The sequence below is a fragment of the Lathamus discolor genome, chromosome 3 (genome assembly GCF_037157495.1).
Source record: "Lathamus discolor isolate bLatDis1 chromosome 3, bLatDis1.hap1, whole genome shotgun sequence".
Taxonomy (NCBI): domain Eukaryota; kingdom Metazoa; phylum Chordata; class Aves; order Psittaciformes; family Psittacidae; genus Lathamus; species Lathamus discolor.
The window spans coordinates 137,983,074-138,009,854 of NC_088886.1; the positions used below are offsets into that span (position 1 = coordinate 137,983,074).

At 52.8% G+C, this 26,781-nt stretch overlaps 3 protein-coding genes across 4 annotated transcripts in view; all 3 read left to right on the top strand.

Annotated features, from left to right (window-relative positions):
• Positions 1-884: 884 nt before the first annotated feature.
• On the top strand, positions 885-4,406 carry BORCS7 (BLOC-1 related complex subunit 7). Its single transcript, XM_065672162.1, has 5 exons — positions 885-1,072; positions 1,430-1,492; positions 2,130-2,173; positions 2,604-2,624; positions 3,081-4,406. Exons 1-5 carry the CDS (start codon positions 932-934, stop codon positions 3,130-3,132), a joined length of 321 nt encoding a protein of 106 aa, XP_065528234.1. The 5' UTR covers positions 885-931; the 3' UTR covers positions 3,133-4,406.
• A 393-nt stretch (positions 4,407-4,799) lies between these two features.
• AS3MT (arsenite methyltransferase) lies at positions 4,800-9,097 on the top strand. Of its 2 annotated transcripts, XM_065672159.1 has the most exons (11): positions 4,801-4,867; positions 5,198-5,238; positions 5,820-5,947; positions 6,054-6,204; positions 6,282-6,418; positions 6,724-6,793; positions 7,032-7,113; positions 7,199-7,330; positions 7,426-7,568; positions 7,954-8,067; positions 8,899-9,097. In XM_065672159.1, coding segments are annotated over exons 1-11 (1,092 nt in total). In that variant the 5' UTR covers positions 4,801-4,866; the 3' UTR covers positions 8,992-9,097. The 2 variants fall into 2 exon arrangements, with proteins under 2 accessions (XP_065528232.1, XP_065528231.1); XM_065672160.1 differs by lacking the exon at positions 7,032-7,113 and having other exon boundaries at positions 4,800-4,867; positions 7,426-7,473.
• A 4,109-nt stretch (positions 9,098-13,206) lies between these two features.
• CNNM2 (cyclin and CBS domain divalent metal cation transport mediator 2) overlaps positions 13,207-26,781 on the top strand; it is a 124,528-nt gene continuing 110,953 nt past the window's right edge. Inside the window, exon 1 of the mRNA XM_065672158.1 lies at positions 13,207-14,872. Coding sequence (XP_065528230.1) covers positions 13,282-14,872 — 1,591 coding nt within the window. The 5' untranslated portion in view covers positions 13,207-13,281. The remainder of the gene's footprint in view (positions 14,873-26,781) is intronic.

Here is a 26,781-nt window from a genome sequence, read left to right on the forward strand (position 1 = left end):
GACGGGAAAGGGGGAACGGGCGCTGGGCCTGCAGCCAGCTCTGCAGCTGGGCACCTGACGGGGGCGAGGGCGGCGGGGCCATGGTCGCACCGGGTGGCCGTGGGGGAGCTGCATCCAGCGGGCTGTGGGCCAGGGGACGGGCAGGGCTGGGTCTGTTCTCGGGCTCCATCGCGGTGGGTGAGGGGTGCAGGGGCAGCCCCGGGTGCCATGAGCGCAGCTGGGGACCGGTGGGACACGGGGGTCTGCCCCAGCCTGGGCACCCTTCAACATGCCTGGGAGGGGATGGGCAGCACAGGGCTGGGGGCACTGGGGAGTGCTGGGCAGCAATGGGCAGCGATGGGCAGCGATGGGCAGTGCTGGGATGCCCCAGACAGCGCTGGTCGGTACTGGCCAAGCACTGGGAAGTCCTGAGGAGCCCTGGGCAAACACTGGTCAGTGCTGAGAAGACCGGGTCAGCTCTGGTGAGTCCCGGGCAGCAATGGGCCAGCCCTGTTCAGCGCTGCAGAGTCCTGGGCAGTGCTGAGCACCAGTGGGCAGTGCTGGGCAGCCCTCTTCAGTACTGGGCAAGCACTGGTCGGTGCTGAGAAACCCTGGTCAGCTCTAGTCAGTACTGGGCAGCAGTGGGCAGTACTAGGCAAGCTCTGGTCAGTGCTAAGAAGCCCTGATCAACACTGGTCAGTGCTGGGCAGCTCTGGTCAGTGCTGAGAAAGCCCGAGCAGCACTGGTCGGTGCTGAGCAGCCTCGGGGTGTCCGTGCCCGAGGTGATGTCCGGGTCTGAGGTGTCCTGAGGAGGGCCGTGGCGGCACCCGAGGGGCCGAGGCTGTCCCTCCGCCCCGCCTGCCTCGGGGGCTGCGCCTTCCCGACTCTTCGGTCCCCCGGCACACACCGTAGCGGCGCCCGGCGGCGCGGGGCGGTGCGCGGGCAGGGTAAGATGGCGGCGGCGGGTGCGGCAGACGCCCAGGTGCGCTTCGGGCACTCGGTGAAGGGGCTGCTGACCGAGAAGGTGACCAGCTGCGGCACCGACGTGATCGCCCTCACCAAGCAGGTGCTGAAGGGCTCCCGCAGCGCCGAGGTGAGCGGCGGGCGCCAGGACCCAGCACTACGGAGCGCGGCATGCAGCGAGGCCGAGGAGCGGGGCCCGGCGAGCCCGCGCGGGGCACGCTGGGAGCTGTAGTCCTAGGAGGGAGCCTCCCGCCTGCGGGTAGGGCCGCAGGGCTCTTGGGTGCCCCTTGGGTGCGCTGGGGGAGGAGGGAGGCTGCGTTTTGCCCCATGACATCTCCGCAGTGATGGGCTGAAGCGATGCTCTCCTCACGGCCGTATGCTCTGAAGGGTGGGCACCGCACCCCCACGCCTTGCACCGTGTCAGCCGTGCATGCAGGCCTCGGGACACAGAGCTGCTGCCTCTCAGTCTGGTGTGTTTGTCTCCTAGCTCCTGGGTCAAGCTGCTAAAAACATGGTGACGCAAGAAGATGCCATCCTGCACTCGGAAGATGTAAGCTGTGTTTTACTGCTAGAACAGGCGTTTCTAGTGGACAGGAGGAGAGGAGGATTATAAGAACAGATATGCAGACATGTTATCTCCGATAACGTGGAATTTTTCTACCCTGAAGTCATAGACTCATAGAACGGTTTGGGTTGGAAGGAAGTTTTAAAGGTCATCTAGCCCAACACCCTTGCCGTGGGCAGGGACATATTCACTAGATTGGGTTGCTCAGAGCCCTGTCCAGCTCCCTTTGAGTATTTCTAGGAATGGGGCGTTTACTACATCTCACGAGTTCAGGCAGCAGGGCTGGTGGCCAGAATAATTTAATGCTTTTTCAAACCCACGTGTGCTGCTGGTCTATCAGCATCCTGCAGCCCAGGTCAGCCCTTAAGCTGTGCCATCTCTATCAGAAAGCTCGAGGGACCATAGCGTGAAACAAAGCACTTACTGTCAGTGCCTGTCTCACTGAGAAAGAAGAGGGGAGCGTGCCACTGCTGACAGATACTGGTAGGGATGTTTCAGAGTCAGTACAGTGCTACAGTGGTGGCCAGGCTGGAGGAGCTCCCCAGGGTGTAGGGACAGCCTGCGCTGTGATCCTGCTGAACTGCTCCTATCCAACATTCATTCTTTGTCTTGTTCTCCACAGAGTTTAAGGAAAATGGCCATAATAACGACTCATCTACAATACCAGTAAGTAGAGGACACCACGTTCTCTCTGGGGAGCTAAGTGGTTCCCTCTATTCCGTTCTACTTAAAGACTTTGCACGAAGCCCACTCAGACCAACCCCTCTTGCCTGGCTCCTCAGAGCTGAGCAGACTCTGAAGCTGGGATCTTCCAGGCCTCTCCAGCTCCACTGGTACAGCTCAGGCTGTTTTAGGGTGGGACAGCTGGGATTTTTGCCTCCTGTTTGGCATGCACAGTGTCTCCTATGAGAGCATGTGACACATCTCAGATTGAGGAGGAAAAGCTAATGCTGCTTCTGTCCTCTAGGACTTAGAAACACACTGGGGTTTTGGCCTCCTGAGCCTGTAATCAAGTCCCTTTTCTTCAACATAACATGAACCCTGTTGCTAAGTTGTTGTTTTTCTAATGCTCTTTTTGTCTCCTTTTCTCACCTAGGCAAGAAGCAATTCAGAAGAAGTGAGTCCTCAGCTGAAGGAACAGTAGCAGCACCTGGGGACCATGTGTCCCCCAGGAATGGTTGATGGCAAGGGAAAAAGGATGGAGTAGGGGTGGTGGGAAACAGCAAAAAGTTTTATGCAGCTGCCTTTGAAACAGATGCCAGCCCAGCGGGATAGTGTTTTGGGATTGTGAAGAGATGGGAATTTGAGTGAAGGGATGATTTATACCAGAATTTCCACCTGTTTCATTGACATGGTAGAGCCTGCGAAGTTGGTTGTGATAGGAGAGGAGGGTGGTGTAGAGCAGAGCTGTGTGCTTATGAGGGCATAAAATGAGGTTTGCCTTGTGGGGATACGGAGGTGGGTTGGGGAACCCCAGGGTTCTCTTTACTGTAGCATCAATGCTAGAGCCTTTCTGGTCAGCACAGCTTGGGAAGCAGATTTCATTGTGAACTTCTTCTTGCTTCATCTGTAGTGTCGAGCAGTCATCAAACCTGCAGGACCAGCTGAGCCACTTGCTGAAATGAAGTGTAGAGAAGGCATGAGGACATCTCAACTGGCACTGAGGACAGTGAAGCGTCCTTTCCCCTCCAGACCTGGGGGTTCAGGCCTGTGTTTGGATGATGCTGGATGTCAGCTGGGAGATGTGCAGAATCTCTCCTTCTGGGCACGTGGGCCTCTCTTGTGTGTCTCCATCCACGTCTCTGCTCCAGAACACTCACCTGCTAACTAGAGCAAACTGAAACAAACCCACCTGAAACTTTGCTCCCCACAGCAATTCTTGTGTTTGCTTACATCCCACATAGCGTGAGGTGCTCAGCCCACACCAGCACCTCTGGCAAGAAATGCATAAAACTGAGTGTGTGTTTTAAATACAGGTGCCAGCAGTTTGACACTGATCTGGATTTAGACACAGAGGTGGCACTGAGTGCGTTTTATTTAGGGCATGTTAATCAGTTGGAGCTGTAAGTGGGTGGGAGAGGTGGTTCAGTGTTGACTGAGGTGCCAGTCCCAGGCCAGCAATTCTCAAACTGGGAATGTGGGCACACACCTCTGTCACTGGTCAGCTGGACATGGTTTGGCCAGCATCCTGCTCAGAGATTATCTTACTTTCCACCCTGCCAGAGTTCAGAACATCATCCCCTTGCCAGCCCATCTGCACTGCTTTCAGCCTTCAACTGCATTCCTCTTCCTGGGCTGCGGCTCCAGCTTTTGATGAAGCAGCCTTGGCTGTGGTGTATGTATCTGCTTGGGAAGGCATCCAAAGGCCTGGCCGGGAAGCGGGCAGGAGAGCATGAGGGGTTGGTGTGCTCAGTTCTGCACTGCTCTGTGCTGGAGGAGTAGCAACCAGGCTCCTTTTCACATCCCGGGTAGCGACACCAGGCCAAGGCTATAAATACTGTGTTGGTTTTGGTAGATCACTTATCTGGAGCACTTGGAGCACACGGGAAGCACTTGTTTGCCCGAGTGTGCTTTTCATCAGCTGATAGGAGAAGGCAGGCTGAGAGCTGGCATCAGCCTGACACGTTCCTGTTGGAGTGATGCTGGGCTTCGGCTCCTGAGAGCCACCTCCTGGGCTGGATTTCACCATCCCCTCCAGTGGCACTGACTGGCCTGGTGGCACTACTGCTCCTGCGTTCCCAGGAAGGTGCTACTGTCACCAAGGGTCTGTGTAGTGTGTGTATGTGTGTGTGTTTGTGCCTTGGGAGGGGTCCTGATTCCCAGCTTTACAGATGCACTTTGGGAATGAGGGTTTTCCCTGAGCTGTGACTAGCTGAGAATAAAAGCTCCCTGACCACCACCAAGCCTCACCAGTCTGTGCTGGATGCCATTGCAGCTAGTCTCTGTGCAGAGGCGAGACAGTGGGTCTCTGCCCTCCGATGTCCCCTATTGCGCTTCAGCGCTGGGGGCTTCTTTGCAGTGTGTCCTTGCTGCAGGTGGCTCACCTCCAAGGTTCCGTCCTCCGCAGAGCTCGGAGCAGCCCTGCAGCATTAAACTCCTGTCTCCCTGCATTTGGGGTGAGCACGGGCAGAGCTGCACCACGTGGGCGCAGAGATGGGGGGAGGCAGCAGGAAGGGGCTTTGCGGGTGCGGGTGCGGGCATGGCCCACGTGTGATGGCAGCGGGCACCGCTCCCCCCGCGGGGCCGTGCCCCGGGGTCTGGCCGGGCGGGAGCGGTGTCGGGCGGAAGCCGGGCCCCGGAGCCGGGGCGGAGCGTGGCCGGGGCTGAGCAGAGTCTGGCCGAGCGCAGCAGCCGCAGGCAGTTAAGGCGGCCCGGGGCTCTGCCGGGGGTGCTGGGGCACCCCTGCGGCTGAGGGCTCTCGGCAAAGCAAGGCGGGGGTGGTGGCTGGGAAGGTTTTTAGGGGCTCGTCTCTCCAGGGCAGCTGGGATTAGGGTTGGGGGAGACAGGGGGCTGTTGTCAGGACATCCCACTAGGCTGAAAGTTTGGGGGGGGGTCTCCTTGGGTGCTGCTGGCGGCGGTCAAAAAGTGCTCCTGTATGTGGGGGAAGAGGGAGGGTTGGGGCCCCTGGGAGGGCCTGTCGTGGTGCCCATCGCAGTGGCATCAGGCACCAGCCCCATGTTCCCGCTGCAGTGGCAGCAACCTGTGGAGAGCAGATCCACCGGGAGGTGCAGGTGAGGGGTACGGGCGGGAGGCGGAGGGAGGATGGGGTGGCCGGGCTGGGGGAGCACAGAGCGTGGGGAGGGGGGACAGGTTGACTGGGCAAGGGCAGCTAAGCCCAGGCTGTGCTGTCATGCCTGCTGCAGTCCAAGGGCAAAGGTGGTTTCAGGCCCCAGATAACAGTTTTAGGTGTGGCTGGCTCCTTTGCTCTAATTTCCATAGGAATAAGGTGCTGAGTAACCCTGTGTTTCCCTGCTCTCATTCCCTGTGCCTCTCTTGGCTGGGGAAATGGGGGTTGCAACCTGCAGAGTTATTGCAAATGGGAATTAAATCCCCCACTGCACAAACATGCTGTGCATACAAGCAAGGGGAGATGGGCAGGATGGGAGCAAAGGGGTGCTTAATGTTAGCCTAATCAAAGGGGTGCTTAATGTTAGCCTAATCTTTAGCTGAGTACAAATGAGAGTGCCACTGTCAGAGGACATTGGGTGCACGTACAGGCCGAGTGCAGGCATGGCCCGCATGTTTTGGTGCATGGGGAGCTCCCAGGGCACAGCTTGCTGTGGTCTGGTGACCTCTGTTCCTCCCATCTCAGGATTACTATGGCCAAGAGCTGCAGAAGACGGAGGACCTGAAAACCAACGCGTGCATCACCTTGAGCAAGCCTGTTCCCAAGGTGGTAAGGGATGCTTTGGAGCGTGTCCACGAGGAAGTGGTGGCCAAGTAAATCCCAGAGTTTCCCCTCTACTGCTGTCACCCTGTGGGCTGCAGCCCCTCAATCACCCTGCGCAGAGGGCACCTCTGCCTGGCTCAGCTAGCATCCCCTCAGGTACTATGGCTGCGGTCTGGTGGTCCCCGAGTGCCTGGCATCCTGTCGGATCTTGGACCTGGGCAGCGGCAGCGGCAGAGACTGCTACCTGCTGAGTCAGCTGGTTGGGGAGCAAGGCCATGTCACCGGCATAGACATGACCAAGGGCCAGGTACGTCACGGAGCCAGGGCTTCTCCTTGTTCCCCCCCCCCAGCATCCTCCCACCATCATCCCCTTCCTTCTCCCAGGTTGAGGTGGCGAAGAAGCACATTGCCTACCACACGGAGAAGTTTGGCTACCAAAAGCCAAATGTGGAGTTCCTCCAGGGCTACATGGAGAAGCTGGGTGATGCCGGGCTGGCTGACAACAGCTATGATATTGTCATGTAGGTACCAGGCAGGCATGCAGGTTGCTGCCACTCCTGGTGCTGCTGCTGCCTGGGGCTGTGGGTTGGGGTCCAGGACTGCATCACATTGGGTCACCTGCTTCAGGAGCACATGTTAGGAAAGGGAAAATCCCAACTGTGCCTGGTGGAGAGCCTGTGAGTGTACAAACTGCCCATTTCATGGTCGAATCGGCATCTCCACATCCTGCGTGAAGCCACGGGACATGCAGCAGGCAGTGGATGCACAGCAGCTGGTGATGCTGAGTGTGTGAGAGGGTGCAAGTGAGCTCTGGTTTCCTCCCCAGCTCCAACTGCGTGATCAACCTCGCTCCTGACAAGAGGGCTGTGCTGCAAGAAGCCTACCGCGTGCTGAAGGTAATGATGGGGCCCATGCCCATGGTGGGAGAGAAGCAGGGTTGGGGTGTCCCTCCTGTTGAGGTGCCATTGGGATGCAGCAAATGGGACCCAGCATGGCGGAGATGTGGCATGGGGCAGGGGAGGGCACCTCTGCATAGGGATCTGAGCAAGGTAGCATTGAGGGGTGCCCAGTTCTCCCTGCCCCTTTTGTCCTGTTGCTTCTTGGGATCTCCCTTCACTCCATGCTGCCTTCCAGCCTGGAGGAGAGATGTATTTCAGTGATGTCTATGCCAGCCAGTGCCTGAGTGAGACCGTCCGGAAGCACAGGGTGCTGTGGGGTGCGTAGGGCTCTGGGATGGGGGTGCCTGGGATGGGAAGACTGGACCTTTGCCTCCATCACCTTTGTCCATGGTCTCATGCTAGGAGAGTGCCTGGCGGGAGCCCTGTACTGGAAAGACCTGTACAGCATCGCCGAGGAGGTGGGGTTCAGCCCCCCATGCCTTGTCACTGCCAGCCCCATTACCATCGGTGACAAGGAGCTGGAGAGCATTGTTGGTGAGGGCCTGAGCAGAGCATCAGCTCTGGGCAGCCATGGGGGGCTGTGCTGGGACCCGGGGCTTGTTCCCAACCCACCAACCTCTTCTTTGCAGGTGACTGCTGCTTTGTCTCTGCGACTTTCCGCCTGTTCAAGGTGCCGGGTAGCAGCCGGGCTGGGCCAGGCCAGGTCACCTACAATGGTGGGATCGTGGGGCACGAGCGAGAGCTGGTGTTTGATGCCAACTTCACCTTCAAGGTGCATGTGGGGGCATGCTTGGGCTCCCAGGATGGCATGCAGTCCTGGTCTGTGGGATGGGGTGAAGCAGTGCTACTCAGCAGTGTCCTCTGTGATTTTGAGGGTAGAGGGAATAGTAGGTGGGAACAGAGAGGCTATATAAACCATGGAAGGTGCAAACAGACAGCTAGACCCATGCTTTGCATTGGGGTGAAGGTAGGAGCAGGACATCCGTGGTGGCTTCACAGGAGGGTTTGAAGCCAGCTGCTTGGTGGTATGGATGTTTTTCAAGGTTTTGGGGTCAGGCTGTGCTCCTGCTTTTGCTGCCCACCGTCATCTGGGTGACTGGCGTCCCCTGCGCCACATACCCCAGACCCCAGCCCTGTGACCATCCGTCTGCCCCTAGGAAGGAGAGGTGGTGGACGTGGATGCTGAGATGGCTGCGATCTTGAGGAGCTCCAGGTTTGCGGAGAGGTTCCTGATCCAACCTGGTGCTGCACCGCAGGGCAAGGGGGTCAAGGTTGGTAGCAGGCAGCTCCACAGCTGGGTTCAGAGATGAGGACATCGATGTCCGTGCCGTCAGAGTTGCCCTGGGGTATCAGAGGGGTTATGGCATGACACCAAGAGACATGAGGCCATCTGTGCTGTCAGAAGCCCATGGGATGCCTGAATTTGAGCAACTGCACTCAGCACAGGTTGGAGCCCTCCAAAGGGGGGATCTGCTTTAACCAGCTGACATGAGAGCCCCGTGCCCCTCAGCATGTCCATGGGGGCTGCCAGGGCTGCCAGCTGGAGCTGCCTGAGATCTCCCAAGGGGAGACATCCTCCATGGGGAACGGCTGGAGACAGCCTGCTCCAGGGAGGTGATGGCCAATCCCTGTGGCTTGTTCCTGCCCATTGCCCTCACAGCTGCTGATGTGAGCTTGGCCCTGGCTGCCAGCCCTGACCCCTCAGCACAAAGCATCTCTATCAGCTGGAAGCCTCTCTTCTCTTTGATGGTCCCTCCAGCCCGTAGATGGGCCAGGAGAGGCAAGGGAGATAACACTCTGCAGCTGCATGTCCCTGAAACACAACCTTGCACTTGGGGAGGGGGAGATGTTCTCGGGTCCCTGTCCAAGCAGGAGGCGCTTCTCAGATGAAAGCAGAGCCGAAGTCCCAGAGAAGCTCTTGGCTTCCTCCTCGTGGCAGGGAAGAGGAGCTGAGTGACCCGGGGGCTGCCCCTGTGTTGGCTATAGAGGGTCTGCTTGGGCTGTACTGCCGGCAGGGAGCGAGCGGGGGGGAATGCAGCCTTCCTGGGTGCCTTTTGCTTCCCTCTGGCCTGATCGTGCCCTGGGTGTTCTGTGCCCTCTAGGAGAAGATCCGTGATCCCTTCCAGCTGCTGGAGCAGCTGTCGACCCCGCGTCCTGCCTGCCGTCCTGGTGGCTCCTGTGGTCCTTCCTGCTGAGTGCAGAGCGATGCCCCTGCACCAGAGGGTGCCAGTAGGGCAGGAGGATGCGGCCCCAGCGGTGTGAGGCTTCCACCAGAGGACAAATAAATAGCCAAGCTTGAAAGCTGTGTGCTTGTGGCTGGGACCATAGGGCCTGAGGGGTGCTGTGCTTCCCTGCTGGGGCTGGTGGGGCAGGTTGTGCCTGTTCGTGGTGAGGATGGGACGCCATCCTATACTATATCCCCTTGCTATGGGCCTGGCAGTGGCTGCATGGCTTGGACATGCAGGCAGGGATGTCTCTGTACGAATGGGGTTGTTGGTCCCTGCGTGTAGGATGGCAGGGCTGGTGTGGGTTTGGCAGCAGCTGTGTGCTGATGCTGAGCTCATGGAGAAGAGCAGAGATGTTTGCAGAAGGCAGCTGGGCAGAACAGGGTGCCAAAGGAGGCCCTGGAGCCATGCAGGGCCTGGCCCTGCAGCATGCACCCCTCTGCATGAGCATGGCTCCAATTTGAGGTATTGGAGAGCCTGCAGCTGGGACACAAACACTTCTGAGAAGCAAAAGGCACAGCAAGAAGCAGCCCAGTTGCTTTTTTCCTTCTTTTGAACTCCCTGTGTTAACCCACCACACAGAGGGATCTGCAGGCATCCATCTGCAAGGCAGAGCCTGTGCCAGCTCCCAGCAGTGGGGTGAGCAGCTCAGTAACATGGGTACAAAAGAGCATCTCCCCATGGCAGTGGGTTAGAAGGGTTGGTCACCTCCTGGGGGCTTGGCCAGCCCTGCTTCTCCATGAAGAGCTCTCTGTGGCACATGGGGTGCAAAGGGATGTCCCTGTTACTTGCATGCAGGATGGAGGATGCCCCAAGCTCAGCTCCTCATGCCTTGTCTTGCAGCCCCATAGCCCATTCCAGAAGAAGGGAATTTCTCTACCTTTCCCTGTGCAGCACTGCTGAGATTTCTGTTTCCGCCTGAACTCCATCTAGCGGGAAAGGCCCAAGTCCCCTGCAGCCGTCACACCTGCAGAGTTTTGCAGGGAAACGCAGGGATTCTGGAAAAGCAGAAACCTGGCTGACTGCATCGTGCAAGGAGTGAGGGCTTCGGTGGTGGGAGATGAATCCCACGTGCCCTGGCTCACAGGCTGTTTGGGGAAGGTGGGGAGCTGCTGAACAGCAGCCCTCGGGTGAGCAGCTGAGCTTAGAAATGCGGAACTGCTTCCAGCCCTCCTCATGCACTGGTTTTCCAGGAGGGACCGAATTTGCCCTCTCTGCATTTAAGCAGCGTCTTGCTGTGACATGGGGGAGGACAAAAAGCAAACAAAAAATACCTGGGTTTAAAAATAAGCATGGGCAAGTGCCAGTGATGCTCTGCAGCAGCAGCAGCGGTGGCTGAGGAGGGTCTCTGTGGCAAGGAGGATTTCCAGAGCATCTGGCTTGAAAAGTGAGTAAAACCCAGAGGGTCAGTGACGGGAAGTCCAAACCCAGGCATGACAGCCCAGACCACCTCACCTGCCCTCTGCCATCAGCAAGGTGAGGGAGCAATTAACTTACAATTTAGAGATTAAACATATAAGTAATGCCCGTAAGTACAGCTTCTTGGGAAGCTGCCTTGCCAGCCTGTCCTTTTGGCTGTGGACAAGACTACGAGTCTGACCTGCTGGGTGCACAAAAATTCATGAGGAGTTGTGTTTAGAGCTATACTGTGAATAAAGAAAATAGTCCTTGGTGTTACCTGCAGTCAAGAGGGCACGAATTAGCTGGCTTCAGGTGGGGCACCCTGGCAGACCAGCCTCCAGTGGTGGCTGTGACCTGGCCGGTAGAAGAGCTCTGGAACTGCATGTACTGATGTGACCTTGGGAAGGACCTGCTGAAAACACAGCCAAGATGCTGTTTAATCCCCCCCTCCCCGCGGAGCCCTCTTCCGCGATTGCTTACAAAGACTTCCCAAAGTCCCTGCAGAGCTCATCCTGGGAGGCTGGCAGCAATTAGTTCCTGCTGTCAGAGAGCCTCCCCAGTGCGAACGGAAGAGCAGATGGAGCAGGCGGCCCTACCTGCAAACCCCATCATTAAAAAGGCATGAGTCCCTGCTACAGCCTTTCAGCTTCCCTGAGGACAGAGGCCCCCCTCTTCTGTGCATACAGAAAAAGGCCACAGCTAAATGCCACCTGTGGGGTTTTTTTTAACCAAATCCTTAGCATTTCTGGGAGGAAGCAGCTGAAAGGGCTTGACTTTGAGCTTTCAGTAGGGGTCCTCACCAGGCTGTGGATGTGGGGGTGCCTTGTCTCCCTGGCTTTGCTTGTGCATGCAAAGCCTTAGGGTTTTGCCCCCCTGCCCCAAGCAGTGAGGAGGTCCTGCAGCCCCATCTGTGAGGAACCCCAAAACAATCTGTCCAACACGCCGCTCTTGGTGTTTTGGTGGTTGCAGAGCTGAGCCAACTGCCCTTCTCCCAGTGTGAAGCTCTACTGCGTTCTGCAGGCAGGGAGGGTGCAGTGAGGACAGGAGCCCTAAGTGGTGGTGCTCGGATTCACCCCGAGGTGAAAGGGAAGTGGCTCTGGAGTCCCTGCTCACTGTGGTTAGCAGGGAGTTGCTGTGGCTCAGCAGCATCCGTCACCTCCCCGAGGGAGCAGATCTGCAGGACTCCCTTGGGATGAGCTGAATGAGGTCTGGCACCATGGAAGATCTGTGGGTATAGCCCCATGAGCACTATGCTCTGCTCCTTGTGTTGGGTTGGCCTGTGAAATCCTTTACTTTTCCATTTTCCAAGAGCTTAAATGGAGGGGGGCTGGTTTACTTCCACTAAGGGGTCTCCCTGAACCTAAAATATGGTCTCAAACACCACAAGCCACACCAGATGCTCCCACGGCTGCTCATCTAAACTGCTAAACTGCATCCTGCGCTCTATGTATGTTGCTCATCACTAGTGGAAAGAGGAATGATGAGGACGGTCCTTGGGGTGTTTATTGCCCCTGTGGGGTTTGGGGCATGGCAGCCAAGGCCTCGGAAGCAGCCTGGCTCTCGGGATGGTGGGATGTAAGCACACACTAAATTACAGATCTTTTCCCAAATCAGCTCTGTGCATGCAGCTGTAAGGCCAAGTGGAAGCTCCCTGGGAAGTGTTGAACGGCCCCAGCGGGAGCTCCAAAGCCCCGGCCTCAATCATGCCCCGTCTGGGTGAGGGTTTGTTGAGTTTGGGGAGGCTGGAGGTGCAGCGGGCGGCTGAGCAGAAGGCGGGGATGGGAGCGGGGAGTGCGGCCCGGCCGGGTTTAACAGTTAATGCGGAATTTCGCTCGCAGGAACGACACAGCCGAGGAAATGCCGCGGCACCGGGCGGAGCGTGGCCGGGAACGGCGAGCGACGGCTGAATAGCTGCACTTTACCACACCGACCGCGGCCGGGGGCAGAGCGGGACCGGGCAACGGACGGTGCCGGGAGAGCCGCTGCCCCGGTCGGCAGCACACCCCGTGCCGAGGACACGTCCCCGAGCACGGGGCAGTCCCAAGGAGCTTCTCCGGCCCGCAAGAGGCAGCCGGGCAACGGCATGCTCCCCCCGGGCCGGGCCGCCAGAGGGCGCTGCACGACCACCGACCGCCGTGGCAGGGGACGCGGGGCGGCGCAACGGGGCCGCGGCTGGGGGCGAGCTGCGCGGCTGGCCCGTGGCAGCGGCAGCTGGAGCGGGTCCCGGCAGGGGCGGCAGGAGAGGCGGCTCCGTCCCGTCCCGTCCCGTTCCGTTCCGTCCCGTTCCGTCCCGTTCCGTCTCGCCTCCCCCGTGCGGTCCCGAGCGCCCCGTCCCGCGGCGCGGGAGCTCGCGAGCCGCCCCGCCGGGCGCAGCACGCGCCGTCCCGGGCCCGCCGGCCGCATCGCGCCCCCATTGGTCGCGCCCCTTCGAGGCTCCGCCCCGCCGGCCCCGGAGCTCCGTCGCCATTGGCGGTGGCCTCTCGGCCGGCCCCGCCCCCTCCCGGCTGGCGTACACACCGGAGTCACGCGCCCCCCGGGCTGGACGGGAGGTAGCGAGCGGCGGGGCGGGGCCTGGCCGCCATTGGCGGGGGGGGCGGGCGTTGATTGGAGGAGAGCGGCCGCGGGCCCGCCTCCGCTGAGGCGGGCGGGGAGGGGCGGGGAGCGCAGCGGGTTGAGGCGGCGCTCGGCTCGGCCCGGCCCGGCAGTCGCCGCCTGTCAGGTCCCGCGGGCAGCCGTGCCCGCCGCCTCGCCCGCCGCCGCGCCGCGCCCGCCGCCACCGCCGCCGCCGGGGAAGCCGGGGCACGCCGCAGGCGCCGCGCGGCGATGCGGGGCCGCGGTGGCGCCGAGCCCTGACCAAAGATGGCCGCGCTGCCCGGTGGGAACATGGCGGGGGGCGGCCGGGGGGCGCGGGTGCCGCCGCCGCCGCTGCTGCTGCTGCTGCTGCTGCTCGGCGGCTGCCTGGACCGGCGGCCCCCGGCTGCCGCCGCCGCCGCGCCGCCTGCTGCCGTCGTCCCGCCGTCGGCGGCGGAGGAGACGGTCATCATCGGCCTGCGGCTGGAGGACACGGACGACGTCTCCTTCATGGAGGGGGGCGCGCTGCGGGTGAGCGAGCGGACGCGGGTGAAGCTGCGGGTCTACGGGCAGAACATCAACAACGAGACCTGGTCGCGCATCGCCTTCACGGAGCACGAGCGGCGGCGGGGCGGGCGGGCGGTGGCGGGGCCGGCGGGGCGCGGCGGCGGAGGGGGTGGCGGCGGGGTGGGGGGCGGCGGCGGCGGCGCCCCGCAGCGCTGCGGCATCCGCACCTCGGACATCATCATCCTGCCGCACATCGTGCTCAACCGCCGCACCTCGGGCATCATCGAGATCGAGATCAAGCCCCTGCGCAAGACGGAGAAGAGCAAGTCCTACTACCTGTGCACCTCCGTCTCGGCCCCCGCCGCCGCCGCACTGGGGCCCGGGTCCCCCGGAGGGCTGGCGGGTGCCGAGGGGCCGGCCGGGCCCCCCCCGTGGGGCGAGACCACCTGGATCTACCATGATGGCGAGGACACCAAGATGATCGTGGGTGAGGAGAAGAAGTTCCTGCTGCCCTTCTGGCTGCAAGTCATCTTCATCTCACTCCTCCTCTGCCTCTCGGGCATGTTCAGCGGCCTCAACCTGGGTCTCATGGCCCTGGACCCCATGGAGCTGCGCATCGTGCAGAACTGTGGCACGGATAAAGAGAAGAACTATGCCAAGCGCATCGAGCCTGTGCGGCGCCAGGGCAACTATCTGCTCTGCTCCCTCCTGCTGGGCAATGTACTGGTCAACACCACGCTTACCATCCTCCTGGATGACATTGCTGGCTCTGGGCTGGTGGCCGTGGTGGTCTCCACTATCGGTATCGTCATCTTCGGCGAGATCGTGCCGCAGGCCATTTGCTCTCGGCACGGCCTGGCCGTGGGCGCCAACACCATCTTCCTCACTAAGTTTTTCATGATGATGACCTTCCCGGCCTCCTACCCTGTCAGCAAGCTGCTGGACTGTGTCCTGGGCCAGGAGATCGGCACGGTCTATAACCGTGAGAAGTTGTTGGAGATGCTGCGGGTCACCGACCCTTATAACGATCTAGTCAAGGAGGAGCTCAACATTATACAAGGAGCCCTGGAGCTGCGCACAAAGACTGTGGAGGACGTGATGACTCCCCTCCGAGACTGCTTCATGATTGCTGCCGAGGCTGTGCTCGACTTCAACACCATGTCTGAGATCATGGAGAGCGGCTATACCCGCATCCCTGTTTTTGAGGGTGACCGCTCCAACATCGTGGACCTCCTCTTTGTTAAGGACCTGGCTTTTGTGGACCCCGATGACTGCACTCCGCTCAAGACCATCACCCGCTTCTACAACCATCCACTGCACTTTGTTTTCAATGACACCAAGCTCGATGCCATGCTGGAGGAGTTCAAGAAAGGTGGGCTCGTACCTGTGTCGGGGATGTAGGGGGGGAGAGAGTGCTGCTTGATAGTGGTCAGTGGTATCTCCTTGAGGCAAGGGCATGCTGCAGAGAGGCCTCCTGGGTTCCTGCTCATGGAGGGGTTTGAGAAGGTGCATTCAGGACAGAGAGTGACCAGTATTTAGTCATCTGCCTGTCCCCTGGGCCAGAAAGCTGATACGCGGCTGGTATGTGCCCCTGGCCAATTTTCCTCCCTGCACTGGGATGTGTGTGTGGGCACAGTGCCAAGCAAAGGTTGTTTTCTTTCTTGCTTTTTCCACTCATCTGTCCATTATAACGAGAGCTGCTGACGGGAATCCGCGCCCGTTCCTTGGCTGTGTCTTCTCCGTGCTTTTTCAGCTGGGCTGACAGTGAGGAGAGGGTGGGCTGCCCGGGTGTCTTTTCAGGCTCTGTGCGCGCACACGTGCTGAGATAAACACAGCACTTCAGCTCCATTCATAGGCTCAGCCGCCCGACCTCAGCTCTGTGCTCGTGTTCCAGTCATTTTGATTGATGCTTTGATCTTGTAACTCATAAATAGTTTCAGGGTCTTAAAATAAATTCGAAAGCACCTGTTGGTGCTGTACTTAAGGCGTTCTTCCCTCTGCACCCAGGACCACAGGCTCAGCAAAGACGTCACCCTTTCTGCCTCTCTGGTGTACAATGTGTATTAGTCCCATGAGAACGGGACTGAGACTTTCTGGCCCCCTCTTACTTGTAGGAGGTGTTGCCCTGACAAATGCTTCTTAATTCCTGTTAGAAGCTTTTGCTTAGAGAAAGGAAAAACCTTTTTTGTTTTCCTTTTAAAATTTGTTCCTCTCTGTGCACCAAGTAACAACTCTATCTGGCCTATGCAGGATAGTGCTTTCAAATAAAATCAAGGAGCATTTCCAACACATTGGATGTGTAGACTCCTGTGCTGGAAAACTGAAGGCCATTGGAGTGCCATGGAGCTGTTTGTACCTGGGGAGATCTGATCAGTGTACCCCTGAGCAGCTCAATCCTTGGGAGATGAGATCTTTACAGCTGTGCTGACTCCACAGTTCGGTTCATGGGGAATATCCGGATTCACCTTTTGTTGACTGCAAAAGTTACCTTGAAAAGAACTTTGTAAATTGGTGAATGGTCTTCCTAGGTAATAAATTTAAATTGCCACTTAAATTTCAGGAGCTGGTTTTTTCCCACATGCTGAGCTTTGACAGCATGGCGTTTGGTCTCTTTTTTCCTGCTTAACTCAGTTTTGGGTATTTGGAGGGTTACCCCACTGTTTTTCTCATCTTTATTTCATTTTCACAGGTAGAAAGTGAACATACTTCTACTTTTATTGAGTGGTTTTCTCCATCTTTTTCTGTCTTGATGTAGTGTTGGGGAGATATTACTTGGGTTCAGAGCTGTTGAAGGAGAAATGAAGGAGAGCCTCCCTTGGCTGTGATTTCTGCGCTGTGGGATCTGCAGCTTGGATCTGGGAAAATCAATGATGTCACTTAACTGTTGGCTGGTTATGATGGGATTTTGCCGCATGTGTGGGCATAGGGTGGTTCTTCTCACCCCCTTGCGCTGTTATTTGGACTCAAGGAAGCATAGTGTGATTCTTAATCTGCAGCAAGACTTATGTTTTTTTTTTTCTAGTTTTGTTTGCATCAAATTGTCTGATGAATATTACGTTGGCCACTTTATTACCCCTGTCAGGAAAGAGATGCAATGCATTCCTCTATGTTAGTCCTTTCAGTTAATAGCTGGAAGAATTAAATGCACATTTTAATCCTGCAAGTGTGGCTAAGCCAAATATACCTCCTTACAGTTGCTGAAACTTGTGCTTAAAATAGGCTTCTTGAAACTTCTTCTGGGTGGCTTGGAAGGTGCAGGCCAGAGATTGCTTTCCCTGGTAGCGAGAGGACTTCTCTTGTCTGCCCTAGGAGACATCCCAGTAGCTCCTAACATGTGTATTCCCTCCTGACATCGTGTCCTGGAATAGGCTCTGTAGTTGTGAATAAGTTCAGTGTAGTTTGATCATACTTCAGTGTGTACTCCAGGATAGTTATGCTGGTTGGTCTGTATGGGCAAGCCCTGTGTTAGGACCAGCTCTGTCCAAACTGGTTTCTCCTTAAAAAGTGCAGATATGGTGGAAATAAATGGCTTCCTTTGTCCTTTGAAATGAATGTAAATAACTGATAGCTTGCTTGATCTGGCATAGCGCAGTGTCTTTTGCAAGAGTGCTTCAAACTTTCTTCTTCAGAGCAACCTTGCCAAATTCCCGTGAGAATGTACAAATTAAGGGTGAGAATCAAATTGCATGTTACTCTCTGGTAGTGTTGAAAATAGATAAGCCTACAGTTTTAATCATTCCCTTCCCATCACATTGACCTTTCTCAAAGCAGGCTTGCTTCAAAACTCACGTGTATGTCTGTTTTCCTTCCACTCAGGTCCCTGCTACCACAGTTTAGTGCAAGAGGTAGCTTGTGTGATAGTGCTGTCAGTTGAATGCTTTCATTGGTTCTAAGGAGAGAAACCTGTTTTTTAAGCAGTTTTTTAGTTAGCTGGGTAGGTGGGGGTTTGAAGCTCACTTTTTGGGCAGGAGCAAAACATTCTTAACCTAAGCATGGAATTGGAGGCTTATAAGGCGGGGATTAAAAGCCAAGCATGGCAGGATATATGTCCTTCCATGGTTGCAGAAGGTGAAATGAGTATTCTGTACTTGTTCTGGTGCTTATGCTGAGCAGCTGGAGGATTTGGTGGTGGGCCTATTATGAATGTTCTTCACCCACAATTGCAAAATAGGTATCTGTTTCACTTCTGTGCTGCCAGGCAAGAAACTTAATTTTAAGGGAGAGCTGTAGCATGTTCCCAGTCACTATTGCTCTAATCTCTTAAAGTGTGAATAAACATCATTTCTGAAGCAGTCTGCAGAAAAGCTTCCTCTCTAAAAACTGTTGTTTACGTACAAATAAGTAGCTTTCAAAAGAGGGGCAATTGTCTGTTCTCATTGACAGACCTTATACCTACCTGTATGTGCACTGTCAAATCCATTTGCCTACAAGTTGAGCAGGCTGAATGTTTAATTTGAATTCAATCATTCAAATTTAATGCAAGGAAGCGTAAGGTATCCTTTATACTGGTCTAAGGAATGACCTGCCCGACTTTGCTTAGTGCAGAGAGATACTTCATTTGAAAAAAGTCCCCTACCAGCAGATCCGATGTTCGCCACTGCTGTAAAGGGAGGCAAGGTGTTGTTACCTGTTCCAGGATTGATTTGTGTCCTGCCTTGTAAGCTGCAGCAGGGAGTGAATGAGAGGCAAAGTAATTTTTGGAAAGAAGCTAGTGAACTGTCTCCACTGATCTCCTTTTTCTTGTTGACAGGTGTGTGGGCTTGCTTCTCCCCCCACTTCCCTTTTTGACAGTTTTCCTAAGTCTCTTCTCAAATGCTCTCTGGCACTTGCTTTCAGTGTTTTTCACAGGTAGATCTCTGCGTGTGTGATCCTAAATCCAAAGCGTTCTATTTCTAGCTCCCTGCCTGCCAGAGCAACAAGAATGCAGCTTGAAAAGCCTCATGTTGTAATACTAATATTTCAAGACTGGCCCACTTTCTACCAGCCATTGTACTGCTGCTTTCCTGGTGGCCTGGGCCGCTTTGGAGGTTTCTCAGAGCCCTCCTTACCTGGAGACTTTGAGTCATACGTTTGATCTTACTTTCATCTATATCCACTATTATGTTATACGGAAGATTAGAGTTAATAACCTATTACGAAGAAGTCACGGTAACTGTGTGCAGCATTTCTGAGCTCTGCTTGCCTGAATCACATGGCAGCCTTGGGAAAATTCCTAGATTCCTTATTAAAATCATATCCAACTGGACCCTGAAAGGTTTTTCTTTCCTAAAAGCAATGTCAGATTTAATTTGATGGTCTTCTCTTCAGGTTCTGTTGGGCTTGTATTGTCTGTTTTTAATAGTGTGTGGGTTTGGTGGTTACAATGAGTGTGGACATAAGACCTGGAGAAAAACTCTGTTTCTTTTCTAGTTCTTCTTCCCCCTCCAAAGAAAACCAAGCCCCAGCAACTTAAACCCCTTACTTTGAGGGAGCAGAGAAAAATACCTAGACCTACTTACTCCTTGTCTGAGCACAAAGATCCTCTTTTTGGAAGCAGGTAGGGCAGCAAGTGGTTGGTAGCCCAGGAATCCAAAGTTCTGTATGATTGTTGTTGGTCTTAGTTTTTTCCAATATTAAGTCATCTACCTTTCTGGTACAGCTGTAAGCCAGGCGTGTAGGTGGCTTCTTTCCTGGTCTCTTTCAGGTTTTATGGAGTACCATCCAGAGTCCAGACTCCCCATAAATAACTCTTATTTAATAGGTCTGCATGCTCACTTTCTAGTTTATCTGACAGGTTGTCTGTCTCCTGAGCCATTTTTCTGTGTACGCCTGTGGCTGCAGCATTACAAGAAACTGGAAGAAACTCCATAAATCCCTCTGGGACTATGAAGAGGATGTAAAACTCCTTGGAAAACAATATTATTTTCAAGGCTGCTTGGCTAATAAAAGGCATCTCCTCTGATCCTTTTTGGGAAATTCATATAAAGGGGAATGTGTTGAGAAGGTCCAGTGTGGAGTCTTTTTGTGTGAAAGAGAGTAGGGGAGTGGTAGGCGGGAGGGAATTTGCCACCAAGATACAGAAGACTTCTCATGATATGCCTGCAGATTTGTTCCTTGAACAAAAATTGCATGTGGGGGTGGGGGTTGCCTCGTGACACTGTTTCTTGGCTGTCTGACAGCGTAGCACCCGCAGGTACTGCGCTGCCAAGAGCTTTGCTGGCCTTGCAGAGCTCCTGGGGGATGAGCGCTTGTTCCACTGAAGAGGAGCGGATGTGGGTTACTGCAGGCAGCCCTCCTGCTGGTATGCTGAGGGGGAGGCGTCAAGGGGAATGCATTGGAGAACAGCTCCAGTTCTTCCTGGGCTCCCTACTGGGAAGTTTTTTTAGGGACCAGGGGAAGAAGAGGTGCTGCTGGAGAGCTGCAGTGCTTCTTCACCCTGGCCTAGGTGAGAGGGCCAGCTGGAGGCTCTGGTCTGCTGACAGTAGAAAGAAACATGTGGTTCAGGTGGCTGGCAAGGAGAGGAGTAAGTGGATTAAATGGCTTGAGCAGTAGAGGTTTGAATCTGATGCTCATGTTGTGTATGATTCTTTGACTGCTTTTTAAGCAATTGCTAGCAACTCTTGTCATTCAACAAACACAAGAAGTTACCTTTTCCTCCCCTCAACTGTTTGCTAAGTTAGCAAATGCTTTCCTGTGCTGAGGCTGATAGGAGTGAATTCCACCACAGGTGAGCCATGTTCCTATCTGCTTTCTCTGTGTCTGTAAAGGTTATCTGTAACAGGCAGAGATGTAAACTTCAGGTCAGTCTGTGCAACCAGCAGCATTTCATGGCCAGTTTTGGAGTAGAATGAAGAGGCAGAATGTCAACTTTTGAGCAAATGTAGTAGTGCAAGAAGATGATTTGGTAGTTTAACCATGGCAGTATTCTTCTAGGGCTGAGGTTTTCTTTTTAGTTTTGGAATGTCTCTGCCAACATGAGATTCTGAGCAGCAGAATGCTTCCCTGGTGGACTTCAGTTGACTCTAAGGGGTAAGAGCAATGGTGGTGAATCCTGTGCAATAGTATTTCTGTTGATGGCTATGGCTGCTTAGAGGAAGTGTTTGAGTAAATTTATTTAGTTCCCTACAGAAGCTTGGTGATCTCATCAGGCTGCAATTGAAACATTTCTGGAACTAAAGATACTGCCTTTGTTAAATAGCCCTAGATGTTTATTTCTGTTGGTGAGTGTGTCTAATCAACACTGAACCTTTGTCAGTTCTTGCACAGCAAAAATGGGGTATCTCCTGTCAGTAGTTTTGCAGTGCTAGTGGCAGAAAGAGGTGGATCTAAAGGTTGCATTTCTGATTGTGATTTCTGTATGAAACCATCAAAAGGTAGGTTTTGTTTCAGCAGGCTGTGATATCACTCTGGCTGGTGACTGGGGACATGAGAGGGTTAGCCACCTCACACTTCATGTGTGTTATAAGCCCCAGTTCCCTCGCTTCTTTGTTGAAGGAATCATTATAGAGAGTGGGAGTATTAGGGGGCTTTACTAGGTCACTTAGCTTGGAGCATCAGTGCCATTAAACTGTGGACAAGACCTACTCATCTTCCTGGGGTTGACAAGTGTCTGATTTTTGTCTTGCTCTCTTGAAGGACAGACATTCTAGTGCACAGGAATCAAGACCTTGAGAATGTGAACTCTCACTGCTTCACCTCTTCTAAACACTTTGCAATGTATGCTTATTATTAAGTCATAAGCGAGTTTTACAGCTGCTTGGTCACCATCAAGTAGGCCTAGAATGAAAGGATTGGCCTAGCAGTATGCTGAATGAGTCTGTATATCATCCTTCTGTGCTTTTTTTCCCATTGATACTTAACAAGAGCTAACTGTAGCTTATGTGCCTCTACAGGGCTGTGTTGCAATAGCTGGTCTAGGTAGACCAATTGCACTTCTAGTGTTGAGTTGCTCCCAATTTCACTAATGGAGCTTGTAAAACAAGCCCTCAACACAGAGTACTCTAGGACTCTGAACCATACCCTGGTAAGCATGACCTGCCACCCTTGTTAATTTGACAAGGCCCTGAAATACAGCCTACCAGCTACAAAGAGGAGTGTAAATACTTGTTGGCTGTAGCTCATTACCACCAGCACATGGTTAACAGTCCCAGGTCAGGTGGTTGATCCAGCTTGGTTCCTGCCAAGGTCACCGAGTTGTGTCAGAGCTGTCTAGTGAAGGGGTTTGTTTCACTTTTCAACAATACATAGTAATAGAAAAAGAGATGATAAATTTGTCATTAACCTTTTGGTGGAGTCCACCTTTTCCCTTGGCCTAGAAATCAGCTGGTGGCAGAAGCAGCTATGCTGGGTATAAACTGGGGCTGAGTGTGATGGTGTACCAAGCATTTGTGAGAAGGGTATGAAAAGCAAAGCTGGTTAAGGAACTATAAGGGGAAGAGATGACCTACTCATGTCAGTGCAGGTCTTCTTACAGACAGGAAGGTGTAAGGAAGAGAAAGGGATGGCCTGGAACAGGTAAGCTGAGAAGTGCCCTGGTCTAAATGGCTCTTTGTACAACATGGAATAACAAAGTTCTCATCCTTAAAAATACATTGTTATGAGTTGAGGCAGGGAAACTAAAGTGTTTTAAAAGGTATAAAAGGTATCCCATGGCTTCTTTAAAAAAACCCCAAAACAAAAACCACAGAAAACCCCCACTAATGTTTTGACTCCAGGACATGGAACTGTTCTGTGTCTTTCAGAAAGTGCACTTGGAAGAACCAGGTTTCCCATTTCACACTCCAACATGAACCATGAAGTTGCAGATAGATGGCAGAAAGATCCATCATGCTTGGAGTGAAATTGAATGTTCTTTTGACTTGCCACTGGCCTTGCATGGGCTAGATGGATGTACTTAACACAGTGGCTGGCTCAGGTTAATTTACCATTCCTGGTCCCCAGTAACAAAGAGGCTTTGCTTCTTTTCTAACTTGTCTCCACTCTTTCCTTTTTTGCCCTCTTTTACTCAAAAGTGCTCTCTCTGTAGTAGCTTTCCACTCTGGAGAGTCATCATTAGGGGCCCTTGGAGACCTTTGAGCCATTGTTCTCATGTTTTGTGTTAAAATTGCCTGGGGGCCTTCCAGGATTTTGGTCCTAGGTAGTTTTCACTGATGAGAAGAATGACTTTCAGGATTTGCCACACTTAGGTGTTGTCAGTGGGACATTGTATGGGCTGTGTGTCCTTGACTGTGCTGTTCCAGTATGCAGCTTGTAAATGCAGGAGATGTTTCTTTGTCTGGGTTGGCTGGCATGTTGGAAATTGAGATTCCTACATGGGTGTTTGTGGTTATTTTTGTGACATAAGTCAGGCTTGCTCTTTTCTGGTGATGAGACCTGCTTGAAAAGACTAGTGAAAGAATTCTAGAAAAGCAACTTGTCATGTAACCAACTTGCCCTAGATGGAGCAGAAACATGAAAGCTATGACAGCTTGTGTGAATGGGATTTGTTGTCTTTTGTATTGAAGCATTTTGCTTGTAAATTGTTTGGTATAATAATTTAAGTGCTTGAATGTGAAGCAGCAGCCCTTCTCATCAAAGAATAGCATTTGGAAGGGCAGACTAAGTGTGATGCCTGTCAATCTGGGAACTGAAACCTGGTGATTATTGAGGCTTCAAGAGTTACAAGTTAACACGATTCTGCTGCAGTTACTAATTAACCGTGCAACAGCTTTGCTCCAGCCAAAGGAGCTGGGGCCAGAAGATGAGCGCATAGATTTAGTACAAAAGATCTATATAGGTTTGTTTTCTGTAATGCTTTCCGTTGGGATTACACCATTCTTTTGCTGGCAGCCCTAAAAGAATCTGCTTTTCAAATGAGAGTGGTGTTGTAACCTTGTTTCTGCAGGGTGTACTGCGCCATCAAGACTGAGTTCCTCCTTGCTTGAGGTTCTCTCCTGCAGCAAGCATGAATGAAAGCTGGTGGTGTAATCCCTTTGAGTTGTATGAAGGAGCCATCCGTGACTGTTGATCTTTGTGGAGGTGAACAAGGCTTTATTTTCCCCACTTGTCCGTGGGTAATGAAGGCAACAAAACGCTGACTCTGCCTTAGTTGGGTACTCCGCTGCCAGCAAGGAGTTTTAAGAAGGATCTTGCCATTTCTGGTTTCTTTCCAGTACTCCACCTCTGGCGTTCAGGAGATTGTCCTGCCTGCCCTTTGCACTGCGGGGTTCAAAGTGCAGCCGTGGCCAAAGTGAGCCTGCAGGACCCCTTTCCATGCAACGGTTATGTGAGGACAAGGATGAGCAATTGTTCACTTTTATTGCCTGTGAATTGCTTGTCAGCAATTTCTAGACTCCTACAAAAAGGGAAGAAAATCTGCTGGTGTGAACTTGTTCTTGATAAAAATTTACAATCTGGCATCAAAAATAGGTGTGGCAGTGGGGTTTAGGCAAGCTGCAGGCTTAATTCTTCCTATCAAGCCTGGGACATCTTTCCTTTGGAATCCAGTACAGCTCTTACTGTTAGGATTCCCATACACAGCAAGTGCACACAGGGGATTTCAGTTGATGTTACAGGGCATCTAGTAAGAGGTTTCATTTAAATTTTATACTAGTTATTGTAGGCCTAAATTATGAATTAGTTATTCAGCAGCTCTAACTTTTGGTCCAAGGGGCATCACTAAGTTTTTGCTTAGGTGGATAAATTAGTGTGGTATGTTTTGCTATGTGAATTTGTGTGGGTTTTTTTTCTCCTGCTGTATAACTGAGGTATGAGTACAGATAGACCTTTTTGACCTTCAGCTTTTATTTTAGTGTCTTGATGTAGTATATGGGGAGGAGGAAGGGAGCATCTCTCAAGGTACCAGTTATATGATGAAGACTTGCTGCCTGCATCTTGCTTTTCCTTCAGCACAGGAGAAGAGTAAGGGATGCTTCACTGGAGGCTGGGGCAGTGGTCCTGTGAGTAGCTCACTATATGGACTATATGGTATAGCTATATGGACTGGAAGTATGGGATTTATGCTGTTCCTCAGATGTGATCTGGTCTTTGCGTGCAGGTTCTCTACCCTCATGGGGAATAACTTTTATCTTCCTGTTGATACTCTAGTTTGAGTGGTAAAGCTTGAAAACGCTGATTACTGTAGCTAAATTCAAGAACTTCAGATTGCTCACAGGGAGTATTTTATTTTAGTGTTGAAGAATTGCTTGTGCTATGTGAATGGGATTTTTCCCAGAGAAATCAAAATCCCTCTCAAAATCACTGTCTTATTTCTCTCTTAGTGAAAATCCTGTACTGTGTACTTTAGATTCAACATCAGCTACTAAAAGTTTGAGTGCTCACTTGCAAGAGGAATGAGAGACTTTCTTGTATCACATGCAGAGGAAAGCCTGCTTTTGTTCCTTCTGTACCAGCATATTTGTGTCTTCCTGTGACCCTTACAGAGATCACAATGCATTTAAAGCTTTTTTTCCTTTCCATGTGATGGAGCCTGCCTCTGTCACGATCAGGACTGACAGTTTTGTAGGTCTTTCTGTTCAGTTGACAAGGCCCAGAGGGGATTACAGTCACTAATGTGGAATTGCTTTGCCAGTAGTTTACTGGTTTAATCCAGCTTGTGTTGTATTGTCTGAAGATCCCCAACGAGAACCTGGAAAGGGAGAAGTTGCACAGCTCACCCTGTAGGCAGTCTCAGTGGGGGGCGAAGCTTCCCAACGTGGGAATCCCCTGAGGTTAGAGCTTGAGGAAGGCAGCTGGGGCAGTGAAAAAACTTAATTACCTGCATAATGGATGCAGTCTCCAAGAACTACAGCAGTCTGCTGCTGGATGCCAGTTGAGGGTTGAACCTATGAGTGCAGTCGTAGTGTGCGCAGCCAATGTGCAAGCAAATACAGGAGCTTTGTTTTTTCCTGCTTTCTCCAATGCCCTTAGGGTTAAGGGTGGGGGTGAAGGTTTCCCTGTACTGTGTGATGCACCACAGACGGGAATCCCAGTCTCTCCTTCTCCACTTTGCAGGGCACACCTTCTGTGCATAGGATGACTGGTCTACCAGGAGAGCTCTGATGTCAGTGCTCTATTCTGTTAATGGTTGTATTTTGCTTTCCAGAGCAGCTGTTTTGAATTTTTCAGTTTTTGCTGTAATCTTTGAACAAGCTTTCTTTTTATGAGAGACAGACTGGCAAAGGGTGTGGGGTGAAGACACATATATTTGGGTGTCAAGGACATTTTCATTTCTGATTCCTGGTTGGAAAACCGGGTTTAAACTTGTTCTCTGCCTGGTGTTTGAGCATGGTCCAATGGTAGGAGGCTTTAATACATTTCTTCTTTGCAAATCATCAACCTCACATCTTCCAGTAAAGGAAAGAATTTGGGAGCATAGCTTCCAAGAGTAATAACCCTCTCCGCCCCATGCAATGCACAGGCTCCAACCAAAAAGTTCCAAGGAAAATATTCAGAAAGGGGGAAGTTGTCTAGGTATATTCCTGATGGTTTTGCATTTAAACTATTGTGTTTCGTGAAGGGATCTTTTTCAGATAGACATGTGGCCATCCTGGAACTAATAGCTAAGCTCTAATATCTTAATTCAAGCATAAAGTAGAGAAGTTAACAAAATGTTTCTTATTTCCCAAGTTTAATATTGATAATGCTCTGCAGTTTGCTGTTTCTCACTGTTATCGAATTCCTTTTTAGCTGAAAACACACTTGGAAGGTATTGGAACCTGCATCTTGGTAACCTGTGTTCTACTTGCATCTACCTCCTGCTCAGCAGAAAGAGCCGAGTGCCTTGAGAAGTGCTTGAAAGGCTTATAGGAGGATGCTGACCAAAGAGCTACCATAAGGAAGCTAGTAGGCTTGGGGACTTGGGTGACATTTATGCTGAGTCTGGGTCTACGTCTGTTTCCTCTGAAAGGCACTAAAACATCAGTGTCCTGCCAGTTTTTAGAGGAAGCTTCACAGTGGACATTCTCTTAGGAGAGAGCAAAGTGCTTTAAACTCAAGAAGCTCTTTTAACAAATGAGGTTATCTTAACCATCCTCTCCAGTACTGCAGCTAGTAGTTGTAACAAGGAATGAGTGTGTGCTGTGATTAAATGTGTCCTCCCACAGCTAGAGGCAATATGCAGGTCCTGAGAGCAAAAACTCTTCCTATGGTGATGCTTGTGAGCAGTTCCCCTAACAAAGGGAATTACCATCTCTCTGTGTTTTCTGTGGCTTTAAGGATGATTGGGACATATTCCTTTGTGTTTGTTTCCTCCAAAATGGAAAATTGACCCAAGGAATTAAGGGCATAACTGCTTCCAAGTGAGCTGAGAATTGGGCAAGGATA

Bases quoted from the DNA above. Each gene is read 5' to 3' on its own strand.
- BORCS7 (XM_065672162.1), top strand. From the start codon at position 932: ATGGCGGCGGCGGGTGCGGCAGACGCCCAGGTGCGCTTCGGGCACTCG. The intron at 1,073-1,429 runs GTGAGCGGCGGG...TTTGTCTCCTAG, and splicing joins AGGGCTCCCGCAGCGCCGAG to CTCCTGGGTCAAGCTGCTAA. The intron at 1,493-2,129 runs GTAAGCTGTGTT...TGTTCTCCACAG, and splicing joins CCATCCTGCACTCGGAAGAT to AGTTTAAGGAAAATGGCCAT.
- AS3MT (XM_065672159.1), top strand. The intron at 5,948-6,053 runs GTAAATCCCAGA...GCATCCCCTCAG, and splicing joins CACGAGGAAGTGGTGGCCAA to GTACTATGGCTGCGGTCTGG. The intron at 6,419-6,723 runs GTAGGTACCAGG...TTTCCTCCCCAG, and splicing joins AACAGCTATGATATTGTCAT to CTCCAACTGCGTGATCAACC.